This window comes from Onychostoma macrolepis, chromosome 15, assembly GCF_012432095.1.
Source record: "Onychostoma macrolepis isolate SWU-2019 chromosome 15, ASM1243209v1, whole genome shotgun sequence".
Classification (NCBI taxonomy): Eukaryota; Metazoa; Chordata; class Actinopteri; order Cypriniformes; family Cyprinidae; genus Onychostoma; species Onychostoma macrolepis.
Genome location: NC_081169.1, coordinates 14,493,897 through 14,514,277, shown reverse-complemented (window position 1 = coordinate 14,514,277; position 20,381 = coordinate 14,493,897). Strand labels below are relative to the sequence as shown.

General features: G+C 36.6%; 1 protein-coding gene across 2 annotated transcripts in view; it reads left to right on the top strand.

Moving 5' to 3' along the window:
- The first annotated feature begins 4,208 nt into the window (after positions 1-4,208).
- LOC131520660 (alpha-2-macroglobulin-like) overlaps positions 4,209-20,381 on the top strand; it is a 39,491-nt gene continuing 23,318 nt past the window's right edge. The window contains exons 1-18 of one of the 2 annotated variants that reach the window (XM_058745066.1): positions 4,209-4,328; positions 4,894-5,074; positions 5,186-5,342; positions 6,177-6,229; positions 6,369-6,389; positions 6,564-6,729; positions 6,848-6,932; positions 7,044-7,158; positions 7,268-7,388; positions 8,315-8,424; positions 8,517-8,687; positions 8,774-9,007; positions 9,115-9,327; positions 9,414-9,563; positions 10,676-10,801; positions 10,934-11,021; positions 19,826-19,961; positions 20,154-20,379. In XM_058745066.1, coding sequence (XP_058601049.1) covers positions 4,243-4,328; positions 4,894-5,074; positions 5,186-5,342; positions 6,177-6,229; positions 6,369-6,389; positions 6,564-6,729; positions 6,848-6,932; positions 7,044-7,158; positions 7,268-7,388; positions 8,315-8,424; positions 8,517-8,687; positions 8,774-9,007; positions 9,115-9,327; positions 9,414-9,563; positions 10,676-10,801; positions 10,934-11,021; positions 19,826-19,961; positions 20,154-20,379 — 2,439 coding nt within the window. In that variant the 5' untranslated portion in view covers positions 4,209-4,242. The remainder of the gene's footprint in view (positions 4,329-4,893; positions 5,075-5,185; positions 5,343-6,176; positions 6,230-6,368; positions 6,390-6,563; positions 6,730-6,847; positions 6,933-7,043; positions 7,159-7,267; positions 7,389-8,314; positions 8,425-8,516; positions 8,688-8,773; positions 9,008-9,114; positions 9,328-9,413; positions 9,564-10,675; positions 10,802-10,933; positions 11,022-19,825; positions 19,962-20,153; positions 20,380-20,381) is intronic. The other variant, XM_058745067.1, reaches the window with a different exon arrangement.

The window sequence follows — 20,381 nt, the reverse complement described above, 5'->3', positions numbered from 1 at the left end:
ACATGTAATATACATGTTTTTCATCTACATGTGATTCAACTTCTAAATACCCCACATCATTAGGCACATATCAAACCTCCAAAAAATCATACTTTCCCACCTCAGGCATTAAAGACCTTTTATTATTTTCAGTTTTTTTTTTTCAGCTTTAGATATCTTTTTTTTCTCAACACCGTAACGGACAAAATGGGATTGGTTTAAAAGGGATTTTACACAGAAATCGTTATATAACAAACATCTACCTACTGGTCTTGTGTCGCTATTGATTCAAGGTATTGCAAAGGGGAGTCAGAATCAATAAATTGACCAAGACTGCAGCCAGTACTCGTGTCTCACATCATCTCTTCTTATTATTCTACAGGTGAGCAAAATCGATTCAAAAACTAAGTGCAACTACACTGTATTTCAAAGATGTATGTGTTCATTTTTGTTGGATTACAGAGTAAGACTGCATGTTTTGTAATAATGAGTCATATCAGACATAAGAGGGACAAATATGTAAATGCAATGTGAAATATGATCAAATGTACGTGTTAAACGAGTTCATGGATGTTTTTAAAGAGTTTGTAATGTTGTTTGTTATTGGATGAGAAAGTTTAAACGAGTTAACTCTGCATTTGCAACTGGAAGTTATTTAGAGCCAAAATGGCGTTGCACTGAAAAAGGTGAATGTGTTGTGCTTGATAGTAATGTGTTATACAACTTAAAACAAATAACTTTTGAAAGGCCTTTATTAAGATGTAACTGTCTTTATTGAAATGTGTTGAAAATAAGTAATTGTTGTTAAGTAAAGTTAAATATATTAATGATGTTCATGCATTGAAATCAAAGAAATGAGGCAGAATCAATTAAACATTGACAAAGACTGCAGCCAGTTATTCGTGTCTCACATCATCTCTACACACATCTCTCTATTCTACAGTGCCGGCAAGTGTTGTACATACAACTTACCCACTCAGGCTTCCCAGACTCGAGGCGGGCCGCGGGTAACATCTGCAAGACACTCAATACGTTTCTCAATATGTGTTCTTCAGCGATCTGGCATGCTTGTGTTCTCGTTCTATGTCATCATTAACCGTCAAAGTTCAAGAACGCAAGTACAGAGGACACATGCAAGTGCCCGGGGGTGCTTCTCAATATCCCTCCTCGTTTCCTCGCTCCTCTGTCCTCCATCCTATGACCCGGAAACCAATCGAACTCAGCCATCTTGTAGGACATCTCAATTCTCTAATTGCACCGTGAGGAGGCGAGGATCGAGGAGTGAGTAGGCTTCCTGAGGAGTCATGAGCGAGGATACGCAGGTGTATCCTTTGCGGAAGTGTTTTATCGACTAAACGTGATGCACATATAAATTCTCCTCCCCCTTCACATCTATCACAATAAATTACATTACAATTTTACCTTTGCAGTTTAAATAAACCACACATGTCATATATTTCAACAGGGCATCTTGCTTTATTAATATTTATTATGAATGCCTTAAATAACGAACTTTAACAACATAAGGGTAGATCCCTTTAGTGCAGCTGATGACGCTTTGAAGTGATGCTTGAGTGGTCAAGAATATTCCAACGTTCATCCTCAATGATTCCTCCATCCTCATTTCCTTTCCTTGCATCCTTCCCTCGTATTCTAAGGGGGGTAGAGCCAAGACTCGAGGAAAGGAAACGAGGATGCACAAATAAGAATTGAGAAGCACCCAGGATGTGTTTTTGTAATCGAGGATGCATCAAGTGCAGACTTGAGAGAGCCGTTAGAAATCCCAAAAGACGCTGCAGGCGGATGAAACACTGGATGAAGTCAGTTTCAAAATTCTTGTTTAATTTTTTTGACATATTATAATCAAAAGTTTTTACAGAGGGAATTTTGGGTATCTCATTTTGTCACTCCATAATTCAGAAAATACTTAGAACAGACAGAAAACACTATATTTTGACAATTTTGGGGCGATTAAAATGTTGTATATAATCAAGCAAATTATATATGAACAAATCCCTCTGTAAAAACCTTCAGGATATAGACAGGAATAAAAATGTAAAGTTTGGTGTGTCTAAGTGCTACTGAAGTGGAGATTTATGGCTCAGTGTAGGAGAAAAAACTAATTTTGAGAAAACGGCCTTTAAAAATATGTATTGTAATTGAAATCTATTGACACAAATAGATAAAGTGCTATAAAAGAAACACTTAACAGTGTCTTTTGGATGTTTTCGTTCTACTAGTCTGAAAAAACACTTTATGAAAAACCAAAAAGCCCAAAATCTCAAAATTGACAGGTGCATAAAAAAAACAGTGTTTTTGCCTGTAGTGTCTCCCCTTAATTTTAATAAAGCTATAAGACCCAGAGAAAGTCTGCAGTATTTTTATTGGCATATGTGACCCTGGACCTCAAAACCAGTCTTAAGTGTCAATTTTTCAAAATTGAGATTTATACATCATATATACATATATGAATAAATAAGCTTTCCATTGATGTATGGTTTGTTAGGATTGGTCAATATTTGGCCGAGATACAACTATTTGAAAATCTGGAATCTGAGGGTGCAAAAAAATAAAAACATTGAGAAAATCGCCTTTAAAGTTGTCCAAGTGAAGTTCTTAGCAATGCATATTACTAATCAAAAATGAAGTTTTGATATATTTATGGTAAGAAATTTACAAAATATCTTCATGGAATATGATCTTTACTTAATATTCTAATGATTTTTGGCATAAAAGAAAAATCGATAATTTTGATCCATACAATGTATTTTTGGCTATTGCTACAAATATACCCCAGCGACTTAAGACTGGTTTTGTGGTCCAGGGTCACATATTAAAATTAATCTTAACATAGTCATAGTTAAACATAATGCTGTAAAATAAAACAATATAAATTATATGAAAATAATTGTAACGGGGCTGACGAGACGTGAGACATGCGGATCCAAATGCAAGCTTTCATTTACAGGCATGGTCATAAATACAGGCAGGGTCGAGCAATGGCAAACAGGTATGGCAGGGACAAGACAAAGAGTAATCCTAGGGCAGGCAAAGGTCGGTCGACAGCGAACAGTATCCAAAGGGGCAAGGCAGAGAGATAATCCAGGTACACGAGCTATAATCCAGGCAAGGGAATAAACAGAGTCCGAACAGGGAGACAGGGGTAAATACTGGGAACACAGACTAGAAAACAAAAGTTCCGTATCGCAGCTAACACTAAGGGAGTGAAAAACGCAGGACAATACCGGAACTGAATAGAAACACGGAATGGCACAGAAAGGGTTAATCCAGGAAACACGGGTAGAAATAAACACAGGAGAACAGGTAATGCACGACTAGGATTACTAACAAGGGCTCTGTAGAGTTGCTACAGCTAGGGGAGCGGTAAACGCATACAATACTCGGCCACGAGGGAGAGAAAGTCCATGGCTTAAATAGAGTGTGTGATTGGTTACAGCTGTGTGCGTGTGATCAGGTGAGCGTGTGATAAGTGCAATGAGTGATTGGTGACAGCTGTGATCAGTAATGGATGATGGGAATTGGAGTCCATTGTGATGTGTGGTGTGAAAGTCCATGTGGTGAGCGAGTGACCTCTGGTGGTGAATGAACGGAAGTGCAGACCAGATTCGTGACAGAAATAGGCTAGAAATTATGACATTTGTTTGTAATGTTATGATATATTTATTGTTCATTGGCTGCTGCTTATGCTGAGACTATGCGGTCAGTTAAGCAAGAACGCAGCACATCTCAACTCTCACGAGAACACAAGTCCGTTCTCCGTGTTCTTGGAATTGAGAAGCAGCAACTGGCCCTGCAGGACCGAGTTTGGAGACCCCTGATGTAGATGAAGATAAGAGTAGGGTTATGTTTTCAGATCACAGTTTTGCATGTTAGGTTTTCCAAACTTCAGTTTATACTTTTCAAATAAGAGTGGTTTCAGTTTAATGTGTTGCAGGCTTATTTATTGGAAATAAATAATTTATAATAAATAACACTGACGATAATAAACAATCAAATAATATTGGGCTTGTTAGGGGCTTGTTTCTGAAGCTGTGTTTGCAACAGTGCATACTTTGTACTTTAAGGATTTCAGTTCACAAATAAACCAACCAACGCACATTAGCACAAGTTTTTCAAACTGCGTTGCCTACATGGTTGAATCATTAATCAGATGATCAATACAACGGCTTCTGAAGGACCTCCTTTAGCATGAGACTGCCTTTATAAGAGATGTTCCAGTTAATGACATGATCAGTCGTCATCATGGATCTGAACGTTAGCTGCTGTTGGAAACGGCTCCTTCTGTTCTCTTTCCTTCTTGTCTGTGTCAATGGACAAACATCAGGACCGTACGTTTTTAATGATTTCTGCTGAAGATAGGAAGTTTTTCTGTTTTAATAGCAAAATCTTCAGAATTTTTATAATCAAATTTCCAGTACCAAAACTTTAACAATAATGATTAATCTATTTTGCTTTTTTTTTTTTTCATTGTGTGAAGGGAACTGACATGAGTATTTTGTACCCCATTTACTTTAATGATAACAGAATATTTAAACAATAATAATTAACCTTTAAATAGTGCAGATTCTTAAATATTCTTCATTTAACTTTATTTTAAATATTTAAAGTTTTATGGGTTTTTTTTTAAACTGTAAAAACGTTCACTTTAAATGAAAAACTGGAATTTTTGATGCCACTGTACTGGTACAATTAGAAATGTTTTGTTTTCTAGATGTGAAAAATGATTAGAAGGCTATAACATTAATCATTGTACTGTGATTTCTCATGTATTTATTTAACTGATCTGTATTGCAAGATAAATTTTTGCTGTTTGAAAGACAACTTATAGCATAAGAAATATGCATATCTAATGACTTGGGGATTATTGTATGATTATTATCGTTTTTTAAATAGATATTTCATGGTGACGTTTCCTGCAGTGATCGAGTCAGGATCTGAGGCCAAACTGTGTGCAAGTCTTCTCAAGCCCAATGAAAGCCTTGTCATGAACATTTATCTGGTTAATGGTAAGCAGAGCACTTTACTGCTGCAGGAGAAAGCTGAGGAAGAGTTTCACCGCTGCTTTAACTTCAAGGTTTGTCATCAGCACATTATAATAAATATGTTTGTATCATCATAATGCATCTAGTTTTTTGAGATTACATGTTTGCCGAGCTTGTGAATATATGATAATTCTTGTCATCAGGCTCCTCTGGTAGAAGCAGAATCAGTGCAGAAAATGAAGGTAGAACTTCAAGGAGAGTCTTTCAAGATGACTGAAGAGAGAAAAGTCATGTTCAGATCTTACCATCCTCTGACCTTTATCCAGACTGATAAACCCATCTATATTCCAGGACAGACAGGTGAGCTGTGAATGTTTCAAGTAAAGCATGTTATCGTCATGCAATGAACTGATGCAGAAGCATAGGTCAATAATGACTACTGTTGCAAAAACCAGCAGATGGTAATTATAAGTAAACAGTTCAATGGGTTTGTAAACAGAAAAGAGGAGCAGATAATTCGTAAAGCAGATAAGGATGAAGGGTTGCTAACAGCTTTAGCATTAGAATGGCCATCTAGTGTTATTGAGAAATCCCTTCACATCCACACCTAAATTCAGCCTAAATACTGTAATTACAAAAAAACTTGATGTAATATATGATATAAACCAGTAACTACATGACTATTTTTATACGTTATCTAGAGATACTGTGTATCTGTGATAAACCCTTCATGGCTGTGTGGAATTCCTGATTCTATCAGGTCAATATATTTTGTAAAATGATGTCAAAAAAACAGCCACAGATTCGTCTCAAATGCGTGTTCACACAGCAGCAGAATACAGCTGTACTACTGTATATTTGAATCCTTAATATGGTTACATTCACACATAGCCTACATCCGGTTATTTACAAGAGTGAGAATGGCTCGGGTTACTTAATGTAACCCTGGTTCCCTCCATTGAATTCTTCATTAAAAATGTGAGAAGACTTTGCAGTTTCATTCACGTCGTCGTCTTTGATATTATATTAGTTTACTTTACTTTAGGCGCATGCACTATTAAATTTAATTCTTCTCAGTAAGTAGGTCTATTTTGTTAAATAGTTCTGATTTATTTTATGCTATTGACTGTCAGACTACATAAGAGATTTAGACGTTAAAAGCAGAGGTTATAATACACATTTCTGTTTTCACAGTGAACTTTAGAGTTGTTACCATGGATACAAACTTTGCACCGCTTGATCAGCAGGTCTGATGTGTTTTGTCTTGGATTTTTATCTCCCTCATTGTCTTTTGCATTCTGAATACATTATTAAAAAACAACACATTTTTGGCTTTTAATCATTTTAATATCCTAAATAATTTAATTATTATTTGTTCTTTTGCAGTATGGTTCTGTTGTGCTTGAGGTACGAACACAAACCCTCCTTCTGTACAGTCATAATAAGCACATCTTTTAAATATTAACACTATATAAATTCTGTTATATTTGCAGTTATTGTATTTTCAGTAATTTGTTAATGGTCAGGACTCAGGACATGTATAACGGACTGTAACTAAATATCTGAACTGTGTCTAAATAGGACAGTCGGGGTAACAGAATTGGTCAATGGACAAATGTTTCCTCAACAAGGTGGATTTTGCAGCGTTCTTATGAATTAAATCCAGAAGCCGGTCAAGGTGTGTACAGATTGAAGACTTATATTGGTGACAGGATGATCTCACATGATTTTGAGGTGAAAAAATATGGTAAGTCATAAAAACAAACCATTTGCATTTTTTCATGGGACGAATTTCAGTAATATCTTTGTAGATTCATTTCTAATTTGACTACTAAAAGTCTAATTTCTTACCTTCTGACTTCTAGTTTTGCCAAAGTATGAAGTTACTGTAAAAAGACCCAATAAAGTGAGTGTTGATGAAGAAGAACTGATAATTGAGGTTTGCGGAAAGTGAGTGGTTTATTTTATTTCCTGCATTAAGAGAGAGCTGTGTTTTCTGCTATTTTTTAGCATTGTATTTATTTTTGGGCTGTATATCTGTTGCTTGTATCTTTTTCACAGATACACTTACGGGCAGCCTGTACCTGGTAAATCATGGGTAAAAGTGTGCCGTAATATTATCCTGCACCTTTATACCCCTGATAGAAATCCAGTATGTTTAGAGGAAACCACTGAGGTATGCGAGTTGAAATTCAATCTAAGTAACGGTACATAATATATTTCTTCCAGTTATCCAAGTAAACCACTCTTTTTAATTAAGGTTTGTGTTCATTTACTATAATTAGGTAAAAAAGACAGGCTGTGCCATCCATACCATAGATGTATCAGTTTTTTTGAACTCCACTGTAAAGTCTAGTCTGCAGAATTCTCTTCTTGTTGAAGCAATGTTTACAGAAGAAGGAACAGGTGAGCTGTTGGATTTGGTCAGATCCCTGTTACTCACATTTCTTCTTTTTTTTAAATCAGGGTTCCCGCGGGGTCTTAAAAAGCCTTAAATTTAATTGTATGAAATTTAAGGCCTTAAAAAGTCTTAAATTGTACAGGTAAGTAATTATGATTTCAAGAGGTCTTAAATTTGGGGATGGAAAGACCAGAATTGCGATATGGCTCAATGTGACGATTAAACTTCAAAAGGCTATGGCTGTATCCGAAATCGCCCCCTATACCCTCAAATAGGGCACTATTTGAGTGGACAGCCATTTTTAGTGGTGTTCGAAACAGTAGTGGACGTTCTCAAGTGCACTCATTCAATCCCACAATGCACCGCAAAAATGAGTGTACAACCGATGTACACTCAACGGCTAGAGATAACCCATAATGCACTGCGAGAGTCACGCGCCGAATGAATTCCCGCGTCTCGCCAGAAGATGGCGCCCACAGCTGAATCATCCATTCATTCTAAAAGCGTGGATTGATAAGCAAACAATACATTATAAAATCATAGGAGTGGGCGATATGGTCTGCGATAATATTGTAATTGTCAATATCGCACACTCCTAATTTATGTTATTTAATTTATACAGTATAACAGTTTATTCATAATAATTGTTTAAATTAATATAATAATTAATACTTTTGACTCTTTTAAAAATGGTTTAAAGGCTGAAATGTAAAGTTTATCATTTGTAAAACTTTTTTTTGTGAAAACTTGTATCTGAACTGTAAATTATGATTTTTACAGTAATTTTACAGTTTAATATGGTACTATAGGCATTGCCATACCCCGCTCATATGGTATTAAATTGATTTGTGCAGGTCTTAAAAAGTCTTAAATTTGAGCTTAAAAATCCTGCAGAAACCCTGTAAATAAAACATGTTTTTACCATTTACAGAGATCGCCATGACAAAATCTGAAACTATATCTCTCACTTATGAAATTGGAAAAGTCACACTTGATGACCTGCCCAAAACATATGAACATGGATCAGTTATAGAAGGCAAAGTAAGTCTAAAATGAGTTTATCTCAGTTTAACAACATTAATATGTACAGAATTATTCTATCATTTATTCCTTCAAAATCTTATTTTCAACAGATCAAACTATCAAATTATAAAGAAGCACCAATTCAAAACAAAGAGGTTAATCTTTTTGAGGGTGAAACTTGGTCCTCAAAACTGCTCCTAAATCTCACTACAGACAGCGATGGACTGGCCAGCTTCGCTCTAAATACGTCTAGTCTTCCTGAAAAAGATATTAATCTGATGGTATGATCACTTTATTTACCTAGTTTTCTTTTGTGTTCGCTGAAGGGTTCAGCTGCTTGAGTGATTTTAGTTTCTTTGTTTTTCAGGCAAGTGTGTATCCAGGGCTTCATTATCAAAGTCACAAAACACCTTACATCTCTATGGATAGAAAAACAGTTCAGCTTTACCAGCCTGCCACTCCATACACACCAACATTAAGTGAACTGATTATAGAGAATATTGAGCAACCATTAAAGTGTGATGCTGAGCTGACAGTGACCATCAAGTATTATTTTATTGGAGAGACTGCTGAAGACTTCAAAACTGACATTGTCTATATGGTGAGAACATGCAGTACATTCTTACAGTGATGACTTCATTGTTTGTTAACAGTATTAACTGGCTGCACTGGTCAGTTTGTCATCGGAGTGTCATCTGTCTGTTTCAGGTCTTGTCCAGAGGAGTGATCGTTCATCATGGATATGAGAAGGTTGAAGTGAAGTCTTCTAATGGCGCAGCAAGTGGCACAGTGTCATTTAAACTGTCTGTAGGTGCAGATCTGGCTCCTGCAGTGCAGATTCTGGCCTACTGTGTTCTGCCCAGTGAAAATGTTGCTGCTGGTAGCACAAAATTTGATGTTGAAAAATGTTTCAGTAACAAGGTATGTATTTTATCTTGAGAAATAAGCCTCTTGAAACTGTATTTCTGGCACAATCCTAAAATAAATAATATTTACTGTCATTATAGATTTCTCTGCAGTTTTCTCCTGCTAAAGCAGTTCCTGGTGAGAAAAACACTCTCCAGATCTCAGCTCAGCCTGGTTCACTGTGCGGCCTCAGTGCTGTAGATCAGAGCGTCCTGATCCTGGAGTCAGGAAAACGTCTGGATACTGACAAGGTGTAAACACTTTAAGATTCGTATTGATTACCTGTGTTTTTAGTCTGGAAATCTACAGGATGAATCAAGTGAGAGCAGACTGTCCTTAGATATCTCTACTATGATCCATCAGTAGTTAAAGGGGACCTATTATGTCCTTTTTACAAGATGTAAAATAAGTCTCTGATATCCTCAAAGCGTGTATGTGAAGTTTTAGCTCAAAATACCCGACAGATTTTTTACGGCTTTATACAATTTTAGGGTATAAGCCAAAATGCACCGTTTTGCTTTAAATGCAAATGAGCTGGTGCTCCCAGAGAAGAGGGTGGAGCTTCAAGAGCTCAAGCTCCGGCAATAGCAGTGCTAGCCTTTGAAAATAAGCATTCCACTATTAGTTCAAGCCTGTTATCTTTACAGAAAAAGCTCTCGGTTTAAAAGCCAGTCATCTGATTGTACTGTGCATAATAACTTCACGATTATGAATTACACAGACGAGGAGCACGGCGCGATAAAAATGACAACATAGCTGGTCTCATGGAGCATCGCATGCTATCACAAACTTTAGACATCCCGCTTGTGATTATGAGCTCAACAAACTCAAGCGATCGACTCGCATCGCTCTTTAACTACCACATTTCTATTCACGATCATTCATGAAAGCAGCACCAGTGAAAACAGACAGAGACAATGGTAGTTTTAGCATCATTAGCCTTACAGAGTGCCAAGAAGCTCTTTCAGAAAGGCAATTTGGAAAACAAACGTGTGATACTTACTTTGTTTGGAGCTAACGTTTGCTCAAGAAGCATTGGTATTGAGCCCTACACGTACTGGGAACTTTACCGATATTTTTCTGGGACATTAGGGCAGTTAGCGTCACAAATGGGCTGGACTTTTCCCCCTCAGTGACCTGAACAGAGGGAGAATCTGAAACAGCTTGTTTGTAGAGACTGTTCATGATTTTTTGGTATAATAAAAAAAATGAGTGTGTGGATTTTTACAATTATAGGCTGGCTGTTTTCACACACTGCTGTTCAAACACCTTATAAAAGTGATTTTTGCATAATAGGTACCCTTTAAGACGGCATCCTGATCTCAGGAGAATAAACATTAATATGAATGTGGTCTCATCACAGATCTTCAACCTGCTGCCAGTGCAATCAGTGTCACGTTATCCTTACACTGTTGAAGATCAGCAGGAGTGTCTGCATGTGAGAGCCCGCCGAGCTCTGTTGACAGACAATGCCTATGAATCCTTAAAGGTAGGTGGAATATATGACAGTGCAGTAGATGATGATTGGGAGATACTGATTGGGTAAATTCTGTGCATGCATAAGTAATTGCACAAGAAAGCCAACTTGATTGTTCTGACAAATAAACGTGCCGTTTTACAGAGAGTGGGATTGAAGATGGCAACAAATTTGGCTGTGCGAGTCCCTCAGTGTCTGTCATACAGAGGCTTGACTTATCACAGATACAGTGGTATGGGTACATGTGGTATCTTTATAATTCACACTGTCATTTTTAAATATGTAGGTGTTTGTTTTGAAATATATTTCAAACATAAAATATGTTCAATTTGATCAAAGTTGTGAAATTCATATCCACAACTAGAGCCATGTAGTAGGAAAAGGCAAACATTTTTCTGGGTAATTAGTTTTAACATATGAAATAGCTTTTGTTTTTTAATCATTATTATTGATTAACAAAATCTAAATAAAACACATTTTTGTAAACTAAAATTAAATTCGGGGTGAGTGGAAAAAATTCAGGGTGGGAGGAAAAAATATTTTTCAAATGTTTTGCGTTCTCTCGCAAAACTTTTGCGTTCTCTCAAGAAACTTTGCTTTCCCTCGCAAAACCATTTGAGTTCGGACAAATTCTTCCTGTTTACTTTACAGCTTGCAGTGGTTACAGCTCGTATGTTCACAGTGGAGCGGTTCATAGAGTTTTATTTTGAACTCAAATAAATGAACAAGTCAGTGCTTGGTTCAAAGCACGGTTTTGGGACATAATAAAATGCTTAATGTGGCTTAATGTTTTAAAACAGTGACTTGGAGGACCAAATTCGATAATAATAAAAGCTGATCAAATTATTAGGCTAATATTAATAACCTTATTAATAATATTACTAAGCAGAATAGCCCAGAATATGAACACAACGCCCTGCACGTAGCCTAAGCTCTTTCTCCCCCATAAAACGCTTAAGGTAGGCTATAATGAAAACGGTGAATTAAAAATACCAAATCCGTTGCATTCATATTCTGGGCTATTCTCCTTTGTTAATAGCAATATTATTAATAAGGTTATTAATATAAGCCTAACAATTTTATTAATATTTATTATTATCGAATTTAGTCCTAATGTCACTGTTTTAATACATTAAGCCGCATTAAAGCGTTTTAGAATGTCCCAAAACTGTGCCTTGAACTAACCACTGTCTGACTGTATTTATTTATACTTCAAAGTTCAAAATAAAAACTTTATGAACCGCTCCATATACGAGCTGCATGAACCTTTCATTATAGCCTACCTTAAGCGTTTTCTATGGGGAAGAAAAGGCTTAACGTGCGTTGCATTCATATTCTGCTTTATTAATAGTAATATTATCAATAAGGTTATTAATGTTAGCCTAATAATTTTTATCTGGATTTATTATTATCGAATTTAGTCCTCCAATGTCACTGTTTTAAATTTAAGCCCACCGGCAACTATAGTTGCCGCAATTTATAGTTGTCATTTTCCTTTTGTAAGTATTTTTCTAGATGTTATCCATGTTTGATGTCTCAATGACATGCAAGCTAACAACCAAATAAATGATTTCAAGGGGGAAAAAAAGGTATTCACTTCCTTCCTGTCACATGAGACCGTCAACTTCCTACTCCTATTTTCAGGAAGCATGGGAAAGGCAAACCCTCCCAAAGAAAGGTCATTTTTTTCATCAAGTATTTTTTGTTGACATATATACATCTACATAATCATGAAGGTCTCTAGAATCACCCAAACAAAACAAATCTTACAAGAGATCTATAGTTTTTTGTATACTTAGTCAAAAGTCCAAGCGGCAACTATAGTTGCCGGTGGGCAAATGACTTGTAAGTACATATAACATATGTATTAAATTTAATACTTAAATTTTTCACTCTTTGTTATATTGCAGCCATTTGCTAAAATCATTTAAGTTCATTTTTTTCCTCATTAATGTACACACAGCACCCCATATTGACAGAAAAACACAGAATTGTTGACATTTTTGCAGATTTATTAAAAAAGAAAAACTGAAATATCACATGGTCCTAAGTATTCAGACCCTTTGCTTTGACACTCATATATTTAACTCGGGTGCTGTCCATTTCTTCTGATCATCCTTGAGGTGGTTCTACACCTTCATTTGAGTCCAGCTGTGTTTGATTATACTGATTGGACTTGATTAGGAAAACCACACACCTGTCTATATAAGACCTTACAGCTCACAGTGCATGTCAGAGCAAATGAGAATCATGAGGTCAAAGGAACTGCCTGAAGAGCTCAGAGACAGAATTGTAGCAAGGCACAGATCTGGCCAAGGTTACAAAAAAATTTCTGCTGCACTTAAGGTTCCTAAGAGCACAGTGGCCTCCATAATCCTTAAATGGAAGACGTTTGGGATGACCAGAACCCTTCCTAGAGCTGGCCGTCCGGCCAAACTGAGCTATCGGGGGAGAAGAGCCTTGGTGAGAGAGGTAAAGAAGAACCCAAAGATCACTGTGGCTGAGCTCCAGAGATGCAGTCGGGAGATGGGAGAAAGTTGTAGAAAGTCAACCATCACTGCAGCCCTCCACCAGTCGGGGCTTTATGGCAGAGTGGCCCGACGGAAGCCTCTCCTCAGTGCAAGACACATGAAAGCCCGCATGGAGGACTCCAAGATGGTGAGAAATAAGATTCAAGATAGAACTTTTTGGCCTTAACTCTAAGCGGTATGTGTGGAGAAAACCAGGCACTGCTCATCACCTGTCCAATACAGTCCCAACAGTGAAGCATGGTGGTGGCAGCATCATGCTGTGGGGGTGTTTTTCAGCTGCAGGGACGGGACGACTGGTTGCAATCGAGGGAAAGATGAATGCAGCAAAGTACAGGGATATCCCGGACGAAAACCTTCTCCAGAGTGCTCAGGACCTCAGACTGGGCCGAAGGTTTACCTTCCAACAAGACAATGACCCTAAGCACACAGCTAAAATAACGAAGGAGTGGCTTCACAACAACTGTGACTGTTCTTGAATGGGCCAGCCAGAGCCCTGACTTAAACCCAATTGAGCATCTCTGGAGAGACCTAAAAATGGCTGTCCACCAACATTTACCATCCAACCTGACAGAACTGGAGAGGATCTGCAAGGAGGAATGGCAGAGGATCCCCAAATCCAGGTGTGAAAAACATGTTGCATCTTTCCCAAAAAGACTCATGGCTGTATTAGATCAAAAGGGTGCTTCTACTAAATACTGAGCAAAGGGTCTGAATACTTAGGACCATGTGATATTTCAGTTTTTCTTTTTTAATAGATCTGCAAAAATGTCAACAATTCTGTGTTTTTCTGTCAATACGGGGTGCTGTGTGTACATTAATGAGGAAAAAAATGAACTTAAATGATTTTAGCAAATGGCTGCAATATAACAAAGAGTGACAAATTTAAGGGGGTCTGAATACTTTCCGTACCCACTGTATATCATGGGGAAAAGGGGGTATACAGTTGCTAGCATCATGCTACTCATGTTACCGTCTTGTTAAAAACAGCTTGTTAGCATCATGCTAATCATGCTAACATGTTTTTTTTTTTTAAGTTATATTTTTGGGCTTTTTATGCCTTTATTAGATAGGACAGTAGTAGAGAGCAGACAGGAAAGCACTGGGTGGAGAGAGGGGGGCGGGATCGGCAAAGGACCTCGAAACGGAAATCAAACTCGGGTCGCCGTGAACACAGTTGCGCTATATGTCGACACACTAACCACGAGGCTATTGGCGCCGACATCATGTTAATCATGTTAGTATGTTGCTAGCATCATGCTAATCACATTAACAGCTTGTTTAAAACATGTTAACATCATGCTAGCAACATGCTAATCATGCTAATTTTGTTAACATTTACTTGTGTTAACAATTAACATGTTGTTAGCATGTTGTTAACATGATGCTAACACGATTAGAGTTACTACTATTACCTTCTGCCGAGTTTTCCCACGGCAAGCACCACTCACATTTTCTTCAGAAAATGAAAGATTTTCTTCAGAAAGTGTACAGTGCCCTCCACTAATATTGGCACCCTTGGTAAATTTGAGCAAAGGCAGCTGTGAAAATAAATCTGCACTGTTTATACTTTTGAGCTTTTATTAAAAAAATTCACAAAAAAAACAACTGAAGTACAAGTGCATCTCAATAAATTAGAATGTCGTGGAAAAGTTTATTTCAGTCATTTAATTCAAATTGTGAAACTCGTGTATTAAATAAATTCAATACACACAGACTGAAGTAGTTTAAGTCTTTGGTTCTTTTGACTGTGGAAACTTCACACTGGACTTCAAGCAACATGGATTCTGTGCCTCTCCACTCTTCCTTCAGACTCTGGGACCTTGATTTCCAAATGAAATGCAAAATTTACTTTCATCTGAAAAGAGGACTTTGGACCACTGAGGAACAGTCCAGTTCTTTTTCTCCTTAGCCCAGGTAAGACGCTTCTTTACGATGTTTCTGGTTCAGAAGTGGCATGGTAGCCCTTTTCCTGAAGACGTCTGAGCGTGCTGACTCTTGATGCACTGACTCCAGCTTCAGTTCACTCCTTGTGAAGCTCTCCCAAATGTTTGAATCAGCTTTGCTTGACAGTATTCTCAAGCTTGCAGTCATCACTGTTGCTTGTGCACCTTTTCCTACTCAAATTCTTCCTTCCAGTCAACTTTGCATTTAATATGCTTTGATACAGCACTCTGTAAACAGCCACACTTTTCAGTAATGACCCTCTGTGACTTACCCTCTTTGTGAAGGGCGTTAATGTTCGTCTTCTGGATCATTGCCAAGTCAGCAGTCTTCTCCATTATTGTGGTTTCAAAGAACAAGAGATACCCGGAATTTATACTGTAGGGATGGTCATTTATTGAAACTCAAATGTAAATATTCTAATATTTTGAAATACTGATTTTTGACTTTCATGAGCTGTAAGCTCTAATCATCAAAATTAAAACACAAATCTTTTTTTAAATGTTTTACTTTACATGCAATGAATCTAAAATATATGAAAGTTTCATTTCTTGAAATAACTTACATGAAAAAATGAACTTTTTCACGACATTCTAATGTATTTCGATGCACCTGTAAAACAATTGAAAGTGGGTGTCACGGTGTACTCAGCGGGGAGGAACGACGAACACTCAGACGAGGAGTAACTTCAAAAGAATAGTTTTTAATACTGACATCAGGGCAAGACAAGGCAGGATGACACACAGGAACACCGGGAAGTAACGAGTAGACCAGAAAAACACAATCTGAACAGACAGGACATTATATACACACACAAGACAATCACAGATAAATACACACACCTGAACAGAATAAACTACAAAATCAAACTCAACAAGGACAGGAACATGACCAAATAAGGACACAAGAGGCAGGAACACATGACAAACACGACAGAGGACTGACAGTGGGGAGAAAATCTCATGATGAAATAAATGTTTTTTTTTTCTCCAATGCATGTTGGCCACAATTATTGGCACCCCTAGAAATTCTTATGAGTAAAATATCTCTGAAGTATATTCCCATTCATATTTACATTTTTTAGCACACCCGGGAAAAGGACGTTGCAATAACTGGGTGCCAATAATTGTGGCCAGAATGAACTAGAGAAAGCATTTATTTCATATTGAGACCCCCCCACACACACACACACACACACACACATACACAGACTTTCAGTTGTTTTACTTCAGTGATATGTTAATTTTTTGAATGAAAGATCAAAAGGATAAACAAAGCAGATTTATTTTCACAGCCGCCTTTTATTTTTTATTTATTTATTTTCATTTAACTTTTTGATACACAAGGCAACTTGGGGCAACTTAATGGCTGCACTTCGTTCTGCACTATGTTCCACCACTTTAAGACAAATGGATTTGTTGTTGGTTGTGTATTCATATTCAAGAGATTATAAGCTAGATGCAGTTTTTTGGGTTTGCATTGAATGTTCTTCGACTTTTATACATAAGAAATTTGTTCATGAATAAAGATTGATCTGCTGAAAGCAGTTATTTTGAGTTAGATGCCAAATGTTCTCCTCCTATTCAAATTTTACATTGAAGGAGTGCTTTCAACATAGTTGCCGCACATTCAAATATGATTTTCAAGAAAAAAAACAAAAACCTGGGGAAAATAAATGCAGAACATGTTCACATAGGACACTATTAACACGACTATATGCATGAAACCATTCAGAAAAATTTGGGCACAAATGGGTTAAAACATTAAGCCACATTAAGCATTTTAGAATGTCCCAAAACCGTGCTTTGAAATAAGCACTGACTGTATTACTTTGAGTCCAAGTTCAAAATAAAACTCTATGAACCGCTCCATTGTGAACATACGAGCTGTAACCACTGCAAGCTGTAAAGTAGGCTAAACAGGAAGAGTTTGTCCGAACTGAAATGGTTTTGCGAGAGAACGCAAAAGTTTTGCGAGGAAACGCAAATATCTTTGCTAGGGAACGCAAAAGTTTTGTGAGAGAACGCAAATATCTTTGCAAGAGAACGCAAAAGTTTCTCGAGGGAACGCAAAGTTTCTCGAGGGAATGCAAAAGTTTTGCAAGAGAACGCAAAACATTTGAAAATTATTTTTTCCTCCCACCCTGAATTTTTCCACTCACCCCGAATATACCAAGATACAACTATTTGAAAATCTGGAATCTGAGGGTGCAAAAAATCAAAATATTGAAAAAAATCGCCTATAAAGTTGTCCAAATGAATTCTTAGCAATGCATATTACTAATCAAAAATGACGTTTTGATATATTTACAGTAGTAAATTTACAAAATATCTTCATGGAATATGATCTTTACTTAATATCCTAATGATTTTTGGCATAAAAGAAAAATCTATAATTTTGACCCACACAGTGTATTTTTGGCTATTGCTACAAATATACCCCAGCAACTTAAAACTGGTTTTGTGTTCCAGGGTCACGAATATACATTAAATAATGCTTGACTAAAGCACAAATAATCATGAGTTAATGTATAACTCATGAACTAAAACATTTATTAATGATTACTGCATCAGCAACTAATGACATTCTATATGATTCATAGATTAAGTAATCAATAAATTGTTATTACACAGCAAAAAATCCAGAGTGAAATTAACTCTCCTGAGAGTACGTGTGAGACCTCACTCAAGAGTGTGAAAGTGTTAAAATAAGAGTGTTAAATTAACACTGAAGCAGAGTTAAAGTTAATGAGATAATTAAGTGATTAATTAAGTGATTATTGACCATTATTGAAGACACCTGATGTTAACGAGCAGAATCACCAAAGGAGAAAATCTAACTTTTCATGTCTCCATTATAATGGTCAGTGTTTGCTTTAGTTGGGCTCTTGACCCTTACATTTTTAAAGTTAGATTTTGTTTGGCTGCTGTAGCTGAGTTATATCAGACAGACAAGCAACGAGAAAAAAGTGGTCATGTGACTCAAGTGGTTATGTTTTTTACATAATGATCATTTGATCTGAATCACCAAACTCATTTAGAGCCTAAACCTAAGAAAGTCAGATTTACCTTGTTGATCATAACAGCCCTGTGAATCTACAGTATACAATTATTAAAAGGATTTCTTGAAAGTTGTTCTGAAAATTAAAAAAAGAAAAGTCTTTCTTCTAGGCACATACAGACATCAAGAATCAGCGTATGAACCTCAACAACGGTGACAAACAGCATATTCAGAAAAACAGATCAACTCTAAACATTAGAACACAAGCTACTAAAAGTCACATAAAAAACAAAAATAAAATAGTAAGAATAAAGGAAATTACTAAGACAATTCAGCTCTTTTATTCATGCCGCAATGCATTATGGGAGCCATGGATGAATTTTGATTGGTGGCACCCAGAATGCACTGCAACATGCTTTTTTGATTGTCACCGTTGTTGAGATTCACAGGTTGATTTTTGATGTTTGTGTGTCTAAATAAAAGACTCTTTTCAAGGAACAAAAACCTTTTAAAGAATCCCTCGGATTGTATTGAACATGCTGGAAGTCCTATGCTAATGAATCACAGGACTGCTATAATCAACAATGTAAATCTAAATTTGGCTCTTAACGAGTTCAGAGATTTAGGAAAAATAATATGCATTTTTTTTTTTTTTTTCCCTTTTTCTCCTTCCTTGTCTGTCTGTTGTAATTCAGTTACAGCAATAAAATGTAATATTAAAAAGTCAAGGGTCAAGAGCCCAACTAAAGCAAACACTGACCACTATAATGGTGACAAAAACTGTGATTTTCATCTTTGGTGATTCTGCTCGTTAACATCAGGTGTCTTCAATGATGGCCAATCATCACTACAATTAATCAGTTAATTATCTCATTAACTTTAACTCTGCTTCAGTGTTAATTTAACACTATTATTTTAACACTTTCACACTCTTGAGTGTGGTCTCACATGTACTCCCAGAAGAGTTAATTTCACTCTGGATTTTTTGCTGTGTAGTTAACATATTACATTATATTATATTATATATTGTTGAGGCACAGAACTATTAACTAATTGTTAAGTAATATGTCATTGTGGTTATAGATTTTGAATTAGTTAGTTAATCATGTGCCTCAACAACTAAAGTCACACCATAATGATACCCATGCAAATCATTAGCTAATGATTAATTAAAGCAGACAACTGGAAGTTGAAATGCATGCTTGAACCCATTGTGGTAATTAACATATGAATTTACACTATTAGTTAATATAATATGTCATTAGGGAATTAATACTTTGACACATTTAACTAATAACAATTTATTGATTACTTAATGAATCATATAGAATGTACATTTGTACCTGATGCAGTAATTATTAACAAATGGTTTAGTTCTTCATGAGTTATACATTAATGATTATCTGTGCATTTGTTAAGCATGAAATTAATGCATATTAGTGTCACCGTATTGTGTTACCTGATGATCTGTTTTCCATTTTCTCTTTTACTTGGTTATTTTGATGTCCTGTTCACATACAGTACATATTTCCACATTTACCTCTATAAATATATTTTTTTCCAGTGCAATATTTTTCAGGGACAGCGACAGGGTTATCACGTGGTGTTGGTGCTGCTGCTGATTTTATCAGAGATTCTCCTGCAGTGACGATTCGGACAGTTTTTCCAGAAACATGGATCTGGGAACTTGCTGAAGTGGGGTCTGTGAAACATAATCAGTACTTTTGACATCATATTGAAACATATCTTTAATACATCATATTCCCTCAAGTCCAGATGACAAAAAAAAAAAAAAAATCATACTTGCTTTGCAGATTCTGAGTCCAGGAAAAAAATGGATGCTTAATGGTAGTTCAGAATCAAATAGGACTGTTGTTGTAATTCCAAAACAGGGACTCTGGATCAGCTCAGGTTCCTGTGACGGTTCCTGACACCATCACCTCTTGGGAGACGGAGGCCTTCTGTCTGTCCTCCAAAGGTCTGGGTCTGGCTCCTCCTGCTCAGCTGACAGTTTTCCAGCCCTTCTTCCTGGAGCTCTCTCTGCCTTATTCCATCATTCGTGGGGAGATCTTTGAGCTGAAGGCCACTGTCTTCAACTATCTGTCCAAGTGCATCATGGT